We start from the raw sequence: 15,893 nt of genomic DNA on the forward strand, positions 1-15,893 counted from the left end.
CCGAGATCACAAGTAGGCAGAGACGCAAGCAGAGAGAGAGAGAGAAGAGGAAGCAGACTCCCTGCTGAGCAGAGAGCCCAACGTGGGGCTTGATCCCAGGACCCTGGGATCATGACCTGAGCCAAAGGCAGAGGCTTTAACCCACGGAGCCACCCAGGTGCCCCCAGACTGCCTTCTTGAGACTAGAGGGGCGTCGGGACCTAGAGTCAAGCCTGGTTTACTTCAACTAAAAGCTGCACAAACTTGAAAAAAATCCCTTAACCTCTGAGCTTCTAACCTAATCATTTATCAATTATAGGATCCAGGCTGAATCAGGGGTTCCCCAAGCTGATGGCATAGGCTGGTCCCTTGGGGAGGTTTTATTCTCTCCTTCCCTTTTCTCCCAGTCTTATCCTCAAGGCCGGTGTCCAGCAATCAAATAATCACTCCACAAATTGATCTGCCTCTCTAGCCCTTGCTGACAGCTACCTTCTCTCCTGCCCATCAGTCCCCACGTACTCACACTTGACTACAAACTCTCCACCCTTGCTCTGTAATTACATATGGTGTGTGTGTCCTTATCCTACTGGTCCAGAAGCTTCTGTGGTCTGGACCACTTCTGTTTGTTTGTTATTTTCACATACTCCTTCCTGACTCAGTGGACCATCTTTAGAAATTAGACTACCAGTAATTCTGTCTGGCATGCACTCTGCTCAGCTGAACACCTATTTGTCTCAAGCTGTGACACACTTGCCCTAGTCACCCCTCCTGCTTTTATACATATGGTTGTGGTCCCCTGTCTTCCCCCAGGATGGCCACCAGCTGGTCACGTATCTCGTACCATTTCATGAGCCACCTACGTAAATAAATGTATAAGGGCATATTCTTTCATATGACTTTTAGTTGATACACAGGGTCCCACATCTTGCTTTGTCCCATCTACTATGTCCAGTTCATAAAGAAAAGCAAGGTTCTGGGGCGCCTGGGTGGCTCAGTGGTTAAACCGCTGCCTTCGGCTCAGGTCATGATCTCAGGGTCCTGGGATCGAGTCCCGCATCGGGCTCTCTGCTCGGCAGGGAGCCTGCTTCCTCCTCTCTCTCTCTGCCTGCCTCTCTACCTACTTGTGATTTCTCTCTGTCAAATAAATAAATAAAATCTTTAAAAAAAAAAAAAAGAAAGAAAAGAAAAGCAAGGTTCTAACGGCGAAGTGTGAGCTTGCACGGCCAGACCTTCCCTCTGAGGCAAGTGAGGCATCACGGAACGTGGCTACTAAGAGGTAGCCACCTCTTAGTAGTCGTGTTATCCTACGGCATAACACCGTAGGATGTGATCTGAAAGGCAGAATCCAGGGCAAAGTCAAGATTAAGCCCAAAGACCATCTGAACAAAGGTTCTAAGCGGTAAAACACCAGAAAGGAGAGGGGAGCGGATCCTGAGGCCCCGAGCCGAGCCAACAGTCTGGGAATGTAGGAGGGTAGAAGGTGACAGCGGAGGATTTGGGTGGATTCCTGAGAGTAGGACTTTGCACCTGCCCACCTGTGGCCAGTGGCCTCGCTAGAGGATGTTGCTGTTAGGGGAGCCGAGCCCAGAACCTGGAGGCAAAAATGTAACATCTCAGCTCAGCTGGTTTTCATAATGTGTCATTCTATACAGTTACGTATCAGCAAAAATAAAATTGTCCACTTCGTGGTTTATCCTTTATTCCTCTTTTCTTGCTTTCTACTCTGACATACCTTTCATAATGGCTTTATTTACATTTTGCATATTTAAATACTTGGTGGAAGATGATCATGTTACATTAACATCCATTTTTAGTTTCTGCTCATTACATCCCAGATCTCACACGTACCTGCATGTTTTGGTAAGTGGTGGGTATACATACTTTTTAAAGCAGGGTTTCATGTGTAAAATACAGGCAATCCCTGAATGTTATCCTATCAACAATGCACCATTTTGCAACAGTCTCCAAAATGATCATCAAAAGTAGTGCTGTGATATTCCTGTAGTGTCTTTGGTTTAATGCATTAACTTGACTTTACTGTAATCTTACTATCTTTGAATGTTGTGCAACATCTCTGGGATTATCAAACCCAGCCTTACCAGAATGCTCAAGAAATTAAATGTTTTAGTTAACAAAACATTCTTTTTAAATAAGAGCAGGAAACATTTTCCCCAAAACTGTAATTCATTTCAACCTATTTCTCTACCTTAATGCCTAGCAGACTGGGAGTAGCTGGATCTTCAATTATTCAGGACTGTGAGCTTGATGTCAATAAGCACTCCACAGCATTACGGACATCTAGAGTTGATACAAGATTGAGATAAATGTCTATAACAATTTTTAAAGACAAAATTCCTGAAAATTGGCTGTTCTTCTTCTGCATTCTTCTACTGTCTTGTGAATAAAAATAGCTCCTCTTAATTGAGACGGCTTACTGTGTATGCCAAGCTTCACTTGCATGACCTCATTCCGTCCTAACAACAGCACAATGCGGCTGGTTCTATTATTGCCCTCCCCACCCATGTCCTGAACAGAACAGAGCTGTGTTTTTCTGCAACCTGAACACTGTCAGAACATCCAGTACACCCTGAAAGTCTTGTATCCTGCCACCCCCACCAATCCATCTCTGGGGGAAATGTTGGAAGGCCTGGCACTGGCGCCATTGAGTCTGAGAAGAGAGAGCCATACCTTTAAAGCTGGATAAGCTTCCCCCCCCCCTCCTTTTTAAGTAGGCTCCATGCCTAGCAGGGAGCCCAAGGTGAGGCTTGAAATCACAACCCTGAGATCAAGACCAGAGCTGAGATCAAGAGTTGGATCCCTAACCAACTGAGCTACCCAGGTGCCCCAACTATTTACTTTTGATCAACTGTTTTCTGGGGTAGAAATCCATTTGAAGGTCAGTGTCAGAGATTGGCTACAACATATGCTTCTACTTCCCACTGCAAATTGGACCCAAACAGCACATCCAGGTAAATCCAAAAACCAAGGGAGAGTCCCCAAGTTTTCATGAAACATCATGTGTTCTGCTCAGAAAATAAAGCAAAGTGCACTTTAAAGGAAAGTGAGTTTTTGTTTTGTTTTTAGAAGATTTTATTTATTTATTTGACAGAGAGAGAGAGAGACTACAAGTAGACAGAGAATCAGAGCAGAGAGAGAGGGAAGCAGGCACCCTGCTGAGCAGAGAACCCGACGTGGGTCTCCATCCCAGGACCCTGAGATCATGACCTGAGCTGAAGGCAGAGGCTTTAACCCACTGAGCCACCCAGGTGCCCCGGAAAGTGAGTTTTGAATTAAAAAGAAACCTGCACAACCATACTGCCTCTGAATTGTACACTTAAAAATGGTCAATGTGATTATAATGGTCAATTTGGTGTTATGTTTATTTGACTGACATAAAATACACTTGATCTTAGCCAAAAGGGCGAGAAGCGATTGACTGACATAAAATAAAGCAAAGGAAAAAAAAAAAAGGCATCTTGCTCAGTACATTAGAATATTATAGTATTTACCAAAATCTATGCAGATTCCTTCTGGACAGTGGGATTCTGCTGTTTATAAACACTGCTTAACATCTGTCTCTTTTCTATTTAAAACGTCCTCCAGACCACACTCCTTTGCAATGTTGGAAAGGATTAGATTGGCCTGGAGCCAGCTGTCTGCTGCTTGGGCTGCTCTGCCTTCGTGTTGTCTGTGAGTGAGAAGCCAGATGCCCTCCCTTCTTTCTGGAAGGCTATTTATTGTTTTAGAGGAACCAGCCATCAAAGAGATCTCCTGTGCCCCACCCACGCCTCCCAGCTTAACGTTCTGGACTGGAAAATGCTAACATCCGACCAGACACACAGAAACATCCTGAAAGACAATGCCTGGGCCCTGATTTTCTAGGGAGGGGAGCTGGGGCTTCTTTATGATCACATCAACCCAGCTTGTTTTTAAAGCTCTGGCAATGCTAACAAGCTAGCTCAAATCTACAGTGTCTTCCTGCTCTTACCCAACACTGACTTATACTCAAGCCATCATCTAGGCCACCTCACTTAAATTTCTTATTTTCTTCCTTGCCTCAGCATTGTACCAAGATTCCCCTGCTCTCAACTCTGAAAGTCTTTTTTTTTTTTTTTTTAATTTATTTATTTGAGACAGAGTGAGAGAGAGCATGAGAGCAGAGAAGTCAGAAGGAGAAGCAGACTCCCCATGGAGTTGGGAGCCAGAGGCGGGACTCGATCCCAGGACTCCAGGATCATGACCGGAGCTGAAGGCAATCGCTTAACCAACTGAGCCACCCAGGCACCCCTGAACTCTGAAAGTCTTATGACAGGAATAAAATTTTTCCAGAAAAGATGGAAATGGATTGTGCTGATTGCCTAGTAGAGGTTAATCAGATGGTCCAGAACATTCTTATATTAGTGGGTTTTTTTATAGTATCAGCAGAGAAAAGCAAATTTTTTTTTTTTTTAATTTTCAAAGAAAACTTAGGTCCAGAATATATCCCTAGTTTGTGGAAAATGGTTGTGAGGTGCATGGAGGGACAGAGGGTGTGCCTGACACTGGGAAGTGATGTTGTCTTTCTCCTAAAGGCAGTGCAGAGTAATAACCCTCACAATGGGGTGTATATATCTCTCTGTACTTTCTATGTGTGTCTATTTATGAAGGCTTGAAGTCAACACCTAATGCCCTTACATTTCACTCTAAATTCCTCAGCATAACTGACAAGGCCCTGTAAAGGCGGGCTCCGGCTTACCTTCCAGCATCATCTCTCCATGGCCATCCCCTTCCTGCTCCACTACCTCAAGCTACCCCATCCTCCGCCAACACCTTCAGTGTTCCAGGTGCTATACTCTCTCAGCTTTAGGCAACTCCTTATGCTGTTCTCTCCTTCTGGAATTTTCTTATATTCTTCTCCCATCTCCTTCTTTACCTGGTTAACTCTCACCCGTCACGTATTAGCTTGAGTTTTCTCCTCTCTGACCCTGTGCTTCTGCTAACAAGGCTTTCCCATAACTATATATTAAAATTGTTTATTTAATAGTGCCTTGCCCTACAGTTAAAAGCGCTACAGGTACAGACGTTGTGTCTATCTTGCTCACCACCGTGTCTCCAGCGTCTACCTAGCATAGGACCATGAACATCATAAATGCTAAATAATAGTAATAATAATAATAATAATAATAATAGTTGGAAAAGAAGAACAGAACAATTAAGGGAGAGTGGCAGTGGGAAAACAGACAATGGACAAGCAGGAGAGCAGGAAGGGGGTAGGCAGAGGAGTCGAGAAACAGAACGGTCAATAAATGGTCCCAAATACAGTCAGAAAAATATCCCTGCTCTTTCCAGTCTCAAAAGAGAGTAGAGATCTATGTGGTCTAGAACGGACTGAATCTTGAATTAAAATCTGCGTCAATTTTAGCACCTAGAAATACAGAATCTTCACATTGCTGTAGCCTCTGAAGCATCCCCTACGCTGTTCAAGGGCCCGGTGCTCTGGGAAGAAGACTCAGCGGGACTCGGCACTCCCAGTGAATTTACCCTGGTGTGTGCACATGAGCTTGCAAATGTCCACCTCCTTTTTTTTATTGGCTAGGAAACTGAATTCTAGACCGCTTAAAATATAACTTGAAACTGTGACTACTGAGGAGCCTACAAGGATGGAAGAACCATCAGGACAAAAGCACCATCGTTTTTTCTAACTGGTTTCCTTGTTTCTTTCACGCGTGTAAGGAAGTCTAACACAGCTGAACCCTGCCATCTAGTGGCCTTCTAATGACAGGAGTTCGCCACTTGGAAGGGAGCTAGCATCACAGGACAGGAGGCCTGAAGAAGCCCGCAAGCACGCATCATCTCCGGTCTTCCCTGGGGGTGGTCCATATCCACCTTTGAGAAACAGGGATCATTTATGGCCTTCTGACAGAGCTCCTCTTTCCAAGTAGCCCAGTGTAATGTTTTCACATTCTGATGTCCACAAGGTTAACAGAAATCAATGTGAAATTTCGATCACTTTAAATTCAAAGCTATCCTAGCAAGAAATCAGTGCCCCCTTTGGAAAAGCATACAAATCTTAATTCTGTTTTGAGTCTTAAATTTAGAAATCAGATTTATAAGTTGAGTGCCCAACTTCTTTTTTAGAAGTTATTTAAGAAGAAGAACTGTCTTCTTAAAAAAGTAGTAGTAGTAGTAGTAGTAGTTAGAAGTAGTAGTAGTAGTCGTCGTCGTTGTTGTTGTCAACAACAAATCTATCTTCCCTGAAGCAACTACCTACATGAGGCCAAGAGTGGTCTTTGGTCTAAAGGGCTTTGGTCTAAATGTGACCCATATGGCATAACTCAGAACACTTGCACAGAATATAGCAGCTCCATGTCAGGAACCAAGAGGCCAGGTTCACCCTGCTGCTCACCCATTGTCACTCAGAACCAGCCACCTACCTTCCATGAGTCTCTGTTTCCTCATTTGTTAAAAAGACACACTTAAGCTTAACAACTACTAAGTTCCCTTTGCTCTCTCAAGTTCCATGAGCTTGTTCCAGAGTTAACAGGTCTCCTGACCCCAGTGGCCTGATTTTTGACCTACTCTGTGCTCAGTGCCCAGCACCACACTTGCACTGAGATACCAATGGAGAGCCTGAGTGTGCTTGTGAATAAGCAGATGTCACCTCTGCCAAGCCAACTGCTGAGTGAGGGACACAAACATAAAACAGGGATTGTGCCATAGGTGATGAGGGCTTCAGAGAGAGTATGTAACTGGGCCTGAGGGTGGGGCCTGAGGGGACAGAACAGGCCTGGGTCTGAAGATCTGTGAGCGGGCTTGTCCATACGTGCCTTACAAGCAAGAAGACACAAATGGGCAAAGGCCCAGGCAAGACGGAGACTGGCACATCTGGGCATCAGAGTCCACAGAGCCTGGACTGTGAACAGGAGACGGAGGTAAAATGAAAGAGGAGGGAAAGGCAGAGGCTATATTATGCAGGGCCTTGTGGGCCATGCCAGGAGTTGTCATTTAATTCTAAGAGCAACAGAATTGCTTTATGGAAGGGCTTGAAGCAAAAAAGTGACAGGACCAGATGTGCTTTTGTGAAGATCTGACTGCTCTGTAAAAGACTGAGGTCAGGTTCAAAACTGGATGTGGTAAAGCTAGTTACAAGATTATGCTGGAGTCCGTGTAAGAGATAAGGGTCATTGCTGTCATGATGGAAAGAAGGAAGACGCAAGAAATCACTCAATAGTGTCATTAGGGTACCCAGTAGTAGTTGACTGGACATGGAAGACAAAGGGAAGCATCGAAGATGATTCCAGGCTTTTGATGAAGGACAACTGGGTAGAATTAGTGCCATTCATTGAACTGAAGGACACGGGAGAATGACCAGGTATGGAGAAGACTTATGAGCTCTGTTTCAGATGGTTCTTTTCAGAGAAAGGCTCAGGCAGTTAGCAGGATGCTGGACAGTCAGATCGGGAGCTCAACAGAATGACTCAGGTCTGTCATATGATCAATGGAGAGCAAGTGGTAGCCTGTACTGAGAAGAGAAAAAGACACAGAACCAACACTTAATGTTTGGGAGAGTGGACAATGCAGAGCTGGTGAAGCAAACCTCAAGGAGGGGCCCAGGAGGCAGGAAGAAAACTGGCAGAAAATAATGCTGTGGAAGCCAAAAGCAGAGTGTTCCTTTCTGTCGAATGGACCTGGTGGGGCAAGTCACGTGGGGACTGAAAAGAAAACCCTGGGTTTAAGGACCTTGACCTTGGTGATTAAATGCATGTAGAGTAGTGGGGCAGGAGTCAGGTGGTCTTGGTGGAGGATGATAGGAGAGGACAGTGGAGACCATGAGGGTGGAGAGAGAGTCTTCCAAGGGGCCCAGTTCTGAAGGTGAGAGAGGACAGTGGCTGGAGGCATATGGGGGCTACGGCCGGATTTCTTAATACAGAGAAGGCTCATGGGAGGGATCCTGTTGAGAAGGGGAGGTTGAAGATGCCCAACAGGGAGACAGTAACTTAGATCTCAAATCTCCTGAGAATGCATGCATGGGTGATATCCAGGACACAGACAGGGATTGGCCTTAGTCCGGAGGAACAACCCTTCTTCTACTATAACCGTCAGAGTAGGGAAGGCAGGGATGTGGTAAGATGGAGTCAAGGCAATTCGAGGGCTCCAACTGTTCAGTAAATTAGGGAGAATTTCATTAGCTCAAAGGAGAGAGATGGAAAAGATCAGAAATTTAGGAAGAGAGAAAAAGTGAGCTCTCTAGAAAAATCTATCCAGCAGTGCTTGACACAAATGAAGTGACCACAGTCTAATGGCACCCGCCTGGCCAGCTGCATGCTTTCCTCCACCAGGGTTCAGTACCCAAGTGTGGGCAAGAAGAAGTGGGCAAACAGGTTCATGGGGTTGTACATTTCCAAAAGGAAAAACAAAGGGTAACATAACTTACTTAGGATGGATTCAAGAGGTTGGTAGAAATAACAGACCCTGGAGTCTGATGAGCATAGAAGGAGGCAAGACAGATAAAGCGGGAGAAGTTCCTGGGGGTGGGGGTGGAAAGATCAGCTGACAAAATGGCTCCATAAGGTGAAGCCAGGACAGGCTCTGAGAGAGTGGGGACGGATCCTAGGTGGCACAGCACCGTAGATATAAAACATAGTCACATTTTGTTTTCACTCCCCAACCCATATGTGCAGCGCACCCGTTGCGCTAAGTATATTTGTCTTTGAATGTTGAATGAACAAATGCATGCCCAGGAACTGGCTTCTGAAATGACCACCAAACCCCTGGGGAAACCAAAAAAACTGTTCCCTGAGTTTTGGTGTGTGTTGGGCACTCTTCAGGGTGCTAGGAATAGGATGATGAACAAAACAAACATGGATATTGCCCAGCAGTGGCTTACATGTTCATGGGGGGGAAGATGGGGATAGGCCCCAGATTACAAAGAATTGATCAGTTCAATGAAAAAGGAAAGAGGTGTACTGTATTTTCTGGATATTCTAAATTATAAATTACATCGGCTGTGCAACATTCTCTGATTTGAGTCTTGATCAGAATTAACCGTCCCAAAAGAACCCTTGATGATCATGCTTGAGAAATACTCACTGCTTGGTAATGATTAGTTGCAGATTATTGAACATTTGCCATAGGCCAGGCAGCACTTACATTAGGTAATATAATCTCCATATTCCAGATGAGGAAAGTGGGTTCTAGGCAAATTGCTGCTCAAAGAGCACTTTGCGGCCTAGTGGTAAAGGCAGGATTAAGCCTAGCTATGCCTCTGCCTGACCTCTCTGTTCCGTAACTCATTCCCCTCTTCTGGTCGGAAGACTGATGGACAAATGTGGTAGCATTGTGAACTTTGTTTCAGAAAGCTACCAAAACTGCTTAAAATGACCAGGCTTTGTTGGAAGCACACCTGGGAGGCTTCCAAGCCCAAAGCTGTCAGAACACTGGTAAGAACTCAATCCACAGGAAAAGAAAACACAAGATGAATACTTCTCTTCTCTCCAAAGGTACCACGTTCTGGGAAAGATGTCAAGAGTCGATTTGTTGAATCTCTGGTGTCAAATAACTTGTGATTTTGTTGTTGTTGTTTGAAATAGTTATGACTAGATGTTTTTCACATTTTTCACATTTTTTGGTAAAGTCTTGGAAGCCCACATCTGTCTTTACTTTCTTATAAAACCCTGACTGGGCTTTGAATGAATACAATTAAATGTTACAAAGTCAAAATTGGGTTTTTTAGCTCTTAGATAGTTCTTTTTGATTCAGATTCATGTTCGCTTTACTTTGAGTCCTTAAGATAGTTTCAAAAGTATTCTGGCTAATACAACTTTGAAAATATTTCTGGAAAATACTAGATCTTCAAGGACCAAATCATCTAGGTTTAAAATACTGTAAGTCAGGGCACCTGGGTGGCTCAGTGGGTTAAAGCCTCTGCTCAGGTCATAATCCCAGGATCCTAGAATTGAGCCCTACATCAGGCTCTCTGCTCCAAGGGGAGCCTGCTTCCTCCTCTCTCTCTGCCTACCTCCCTGCCTACTTGTGATCTGTCAAATAAATAAATAAATAAAATCTTCTAAAAATATACTGTAAGTCAAAGATTAACTGTTCAGAATGATTTTAAAAATCTCAATTCTGAGGGTTTTTTTTTTTTTAAGTATGTAAATCTATCTCACTTTGGGAACTAAATCATTTGAAAGTTAGTAAATGGTAGTAAATCTTTCCAGATTCCCAAGCAGGGGATGCACACACATACTTTAACACACACACACACACACACACACACACACACACCCCACTCTCTATTCTTCATTCCATATCTCCCAATATCCCTCAAGGAAAAGTCTACAAGATTACATCTCCTGACACCAGAAGAGTATCCTCAGAATAAAATGGGAAAGAGTCTTAATACAAGAAGGTAGTGAGATGGAGAGATATTACTTGTATATATTTTAACTTATTTATTCTCTAAGGTGTATGTGTGTCAGAAGTGGGAGAAGATTGTCTAGTCATTGGATAGCTAAAGCTAAATGCCAAGGACTCAGTTAAGTCCCATGAAAAACACAGATTTTTAAAAAAGGAGTCCTAAGTATAAAGAGTGATCAAAAGAGGATGCATCCCAGGCCTTGGGAAAGCAAACCCCGGGAGGCAGGACAGCCTTCCCTGAGAAAGCCACAGGCAGGCTGAAGTTGGCCAGGTTGACGAGGGGGCCCGGAGGGAGCTGGGCACCTTTGATGATCTTGCAGGAGCCCAGGCTAGTGAAAGCAGAGATACTAATCTAGAGATTAGAGGTGACTCTACAGAGATTCTGAGCTCAGGGAGGGTCTCATCAATTAGGTGAAGATGTTGGACTTTATCCCCAGTGGAGCCCTACTCTTTAAGTAGGGAAAGGTCATGTTCAGATCTTAAGACCTCAGCCCAGTGGCTGTGAGAAGAAGTCCAGGAGGACATCTGGGTGTGGTTACTGCGTTTCAGAATTGGCAATGAGGGACAACATTGGCTGGGACTGTGATTGGACGGGTTCACGGATTGAGAGGATGTGGGGGCATGAGGGGTGTTGAGGGGGAAGGCAAGGATGCTCCTCAGTTTAGTGTCCCAGCTGCCATGTTCCGTGGCCTGGAGGGAAGGGAAGTTGTCCCGGGGTGGAGTCTGTATGGAAAATGAACCTCTCAGGAACGCCCAAAATTTTTGATCCTAAGATCCTCATTCTTTCTCCATTTGAGTCATCCCAGACAATATCCTGCATAGATTTTTTTTTTTCCTGAATCATATGAAGAAAAAGCTGGAAAGATTCTTAGAAGTCATGCAGTCAGATCCCCTTCATTCTGTGCATGAGAAAAAGGAACCCCGGGGATTTCTGGGCAACCCCCACAAAGATGCGCTGGAACCTCAGCCCTTAAGGCCCTGGGGTCCTACCAGGACCCACTGAAGTGTGCTCTGTGTTCTTGCTTTTTAACACTTTTTCTAAGCATCATCTTCGCCACTTTTCTTGTGCAAGAAACCAGGCACCGGAAGATACTCATTCAAACGTAACCCTCTCAGCAACTGAGGCTCTGAACGTGAACCTCACATACTCGGGAAAGTAAACACAAATCAGAAGCAGCTGAGAAGTTCAAAATCAGTTTAAGTTGCCTTCTCCTCAATGTGCTTACAGGCATCTCCAGTTAGATCATTTCGGTTTTCATTATGATCACATACAAAATAACAGAAAGCAGTGATTGGGCTCATTATTTTTATGGTATGAATTCTTCAATATCTATGCATCGTGGTTTCAACTATTTGTCTTTTGGCTTCCAATAAGATTTCACCATTTTAACCCATGTGGATAGTATTTGCAGTAATTTTTTTTTAAAAAGGACAAAGAAATAAAATCCATGGCTTTTACTCATGGAGCTTTCATTTTTATATAAGCTGTGAGGGTGAAATCGTAGATGGCAGAAACAACACCATATTTAACACTAAACACTTGACCAACGTAAGTAAAAATAAACAAACAAATGCTCACCTAAGGCGAGAGTCCTTAAAGGTGTCAAGATAGGCAGGATAACTCCATTCAATCTTGTTCCCTTTACATCGAAGCTCTAGAGTTTGGCCTGCAGTCAGGCTCAGGGTTGCTGCAGGCTTCTGGAAGCGGCCTTTATCCATCATATGTATCATTATAGATTGAGTCTTTGGTGGGGCATCAGCTGCATCCCTGTCCTTTATTTTAGGAATTTTGGGTTTCACCTTCTTGTTGGTAGGCTTGATTCTATTCTCTCCAGGCTCCTTTGGACGCTTGCTCTTGGGAAGCGGTTGGCCAGTAACTAGGACAAAAGTGAAGAGAGAAAAATGCAACTCAAGTAGTAATGAACCGGAGGATTCTGCACCTAAAACAGGTAAACTTTGGACACTCTTCTCCTCCATGAAAATTATTTTCAGGAATTATCATTATTTTCTTAGTTCATCCTTCTGTTGGAAAACAATGACTCACTGAGAGGTAAGATATTTCATTTTCAAAGATTTTACTCCAATTCAGCAATTTACCTCATTGCACATTATGAGCTAAAATTTGCACTTGTCAAATAACAAGACTATTTCTTGTAGTTCATCCTGTCTCGCAGTCCCTCAGGGATCACAGAGAATGGCAGCATCAGAGCCGCTCAAAGTTGTTGCCCATCCTTGTGGCCTCAGAGACATCACTGTTCATTCTGAATTTGCTGTTTAAATGCAGGAGAATGTCATCTCCAGGGAGTACAGACACGAACTGCACCATAAACCCTCTCAGAGGAGTTCAAGCCACTATCAACTTTCTCCCAAAGGAGTGCACACAGCGGAGTCTGGGTGTATCTGGATGGACGATGTCCATATGGATGTTGTCCATATAGCATACAAAGCTTAAGAAGAAGTAAGTCCCAAATATTCCCTCATTTATTTTTTATTTTTTAAAGATTTATCTTAGAGAGAGAGCATGCACATGAGCGGGGCAAGGAGCAGAGGGAGAGAGAGAGAATCTCAAGCAGGCTCCGCACTGAACAGCGAACCCGACAGGGGGCTCATCCTATGACCCCCATCATGACCTGAGCCAAAACCCAGCTGGCCACTTAACCGACTGAGCCACCCAGGTGCCCCAAATCCGTGCTCATTTAAAATTTCCAAAGAAGTTATTGAAAGTTCAACAGTAACTATAGCAATGGTTTAGAACTTGGCCAACAAAATATTGGGGGGGGGGTAGGAGATTATTTGATCACCAACATTGTTGATAATTGCTGGCAAAGGGTGTTAATAAAAAGATGATCTAATTAGAGTCTATTTTATCACTGTTTTTCCTTTCTCTATAGATGTCCACCCCTGCTTGCCTACATCCAGGGAGGATGGCTCCCACTTTCCTTCCCTTGCTATGCCTCTGGGCTCCAGAATGTCCCACATGCCTGCACAGACTTGGACTTGTGTTTGCCCAGCAAGGATGAGAAGAAGATCATGCAGTTTCAGTATCCCCTCTGTCTGCACGAACTCAAGGGCAACCTCACTATATGCCCACAAAATTACTAAATGTCCCAACTTACGGGGCCCTGACAGGTCATTTAGGTAAAATTCTTACATTATACATTTAAAAAAGGGACGCTGTTGCACTCAGCTGGTTGGTGGCAGAATGTGAGAGTAGAATTCAAGTCTTCTGACTCTTACTGCAATGTAAAGTATGTTACCTATGTAGCTAAGTATCCTGTATATTTTTTAAATAGATAGCAACACAAGTCTTGGCCAAGATTATACAAATACAGGGCATTTGTAGAAAATGAGAAAAAGTGATAAAGCAGAAGAAATTTTTTTCCTTTTTGATGTATTTATTTAACTAATACTATGTTGGTGTATAAACGGGGATCAATAAATAGAAAAAGGTAAGTGTTGCAAGCTCTTATACGGGTGGGCCAGGCAGGTGACCACAGAAGATAAGCCAAGTGGGCCTGGTCATGCCATGGCCTCCCTAAGGGACAGCTGCTCCTGCTTCAGCAGGGACAACTCCCTGCCTGCAGAGAGTACATGCCCACACTTGCCAGATCTGAGACCTCAAAGGGTGGCAGAAATGCTGATTTCCTGATTTATAAGTGCCAGAAACTCAATTTTTAGAAACTTCCTGTTTGAACCAACCCCTGAGTTTAGAAGTCTGGTAGTAATTGTCCTTGAACAGGTGAGATGACCAGGAGGGGACATGAGGGGAATTTCCAGGAACGTTCTCTCTTGATTTGGGCTAGTTACAGGCATGTGAACAGTTTGTGAGCATTTCATGAAGCCAAATTTTAAGGCTCTAAAAAATGTAGCTGCTCTGGACTCAACCGCTTAATAGTAAGCTTGGCTTCCTTTGCATATTGCCCTGTGCCCTTTGAAACAGGAGCCATTCCGATTCCGCTTTTAGTTCAGCTGAGCCCAGACGCTGGAACCAACCCCACTCTGATCCCAGTATCCATCAACATCAACTCTTCAGCCTGCTGCCTTCTTTGGGCTTATATGTCTTGCTGTCTGAGCCCTGTTCTTTTCCATGGCTTCGGGACCCGTTGAGACCCTTCCTTCTTTCCCTAGGTCTGAGTCTCTTATTATTTCCCATCCTTCCGCTACTCTAGCTGCTCTGGGTCATGGGCCCTGCTGAGCTTCTTCAGTCCTTCCAGAGAGCACAGTTGTGTCCTTGAGCCCCAGACTCCAAGGTGAGTCTCCAATGCCTGCTGCTGAACCTGCTGTTCACCAAGACGTCCCCTCATCCTGCACATTTGCCTTATTTACCTCCAAAGTTCTAATGACAGAGAAGGGTGGGCAGTGGCACACATGCACATTATTTCCCCAGCCTTCTAGAAGGAGAAGCTCTATAACCACCGGGAACATGTCAACTCAACAGGAGTGCACTCATCCAGCAACGTCAGTTGTGAACTTAAGTCTCAGTTTTGCAACAGAGGGAAAATCACCGCACTTGACTTAGGGTAGCACATTCCGTAGTACCATGAGAATGTCTGTCATCGGTGCTTTGCAGGCATTTCGAACGCACTGTGCCTATGGGATTCATGGACTTCTGAGCTAACGTCGAATTTGAGGTGTTTTCTTTATCATGGAACAGGAATCCAGGGTATCAAAAATGACCACAACTGGCTGTAAATCCTATGGAATTTAGACAAACAGTGCAACTCACCTGACTTCTAACCTCTCAGATCCTATGGGACTCTGTTTCTCAGGAAACTAATAAGGGATATTATGCATCCAAATGTGGTATTATCCCTGCAAAGTAATTTGACTTGTTCAACAAATAGACATAGCAACTGATCTAACTGTATAGTTGGTCCACCTACCTGATGATGGAATTGGTCCAAGGTCTGATAACAGTGACACTAAGTTACAAGAGCCAGCTTCCTGACCCCATAAGGCATACAGACAGACCTGGGATTGAGTGATTCCCAAACTCCATGTCTAACTTCTTAAAGAACATGACTTTTCTACCTATGTAAATTATTTTCCAAAGATCTGAAAAATTTATATTACAGATAAATAAAAGCAAAAGCCCATTACCATTGTGTTTTTGAGATGATAGCATAGTAGTATGTTTTATAGAGAAATAAGTGATAAAATTCACACATCATTAAATATCATTATTGACTTCAGATCCTGACTGCCACTTACTAGCTATGTCACAGCAGGATGTTACCTACCCTCTCTCTGTTCGTTCATCTATAAATTGAGAATTATAGGTTAACAATGACTATCTTATCAATACTTGTGGAAGATTACATGAGTTAATACATTTAACACACTGAAAATATTGTCTGGCCCATAATAAGTAAGTGCTAGGTAAGTGCTACTTGCTATTTTGTGGTTGTCTTGTGATAACGTCTCACGGTGATCTCCATGATAAATTTGTAATGGAAGCAATGAAGCTAATATTCTTCCTAATTTACAGGTGAAATAACTGAGCACAGATGCCAAGTAGC

The 15,893-nt window shown here is 43.8% G+C and overlaps 1 protein-coding gene across 1 annotated transcript in view; it reads right to left on the reverse strand.

Annotated features, from left to right (window-relative positions):
- Nucleotides 1–15,893, reverse strand: part of PDGFRL (platelet derived growth factor receptor like) — a 68,112-nt gene that overhangs the window by 37,946 nt on the left and 14,273 nt on the right. Inside the window, exon 2 of the mRNA XM_059156267.1 lies at nt 11,954–12,251. Coding sequence (XP_059012250.1) covers nt 11,954–12,251 — 298 coding nt within the window. The remainder of the gene's footprint in view (nt 1–11,953; nt 12,252–15,893) is intronic.

This window comes from Mustela lutreola, chromosome 18 (genome assembly GCF_030435805.1).
Source record: "Mustela lutreola isolate mMusLut2 chromosome 18, mMusLut2.pri, whole genome shotgun sequence".
Lineage (NCBI taxonomy): Eukaryota > Metazoa > Chordata > Mammalia > Carnivora > Mustelidae > Mustela > Mustela lutreola.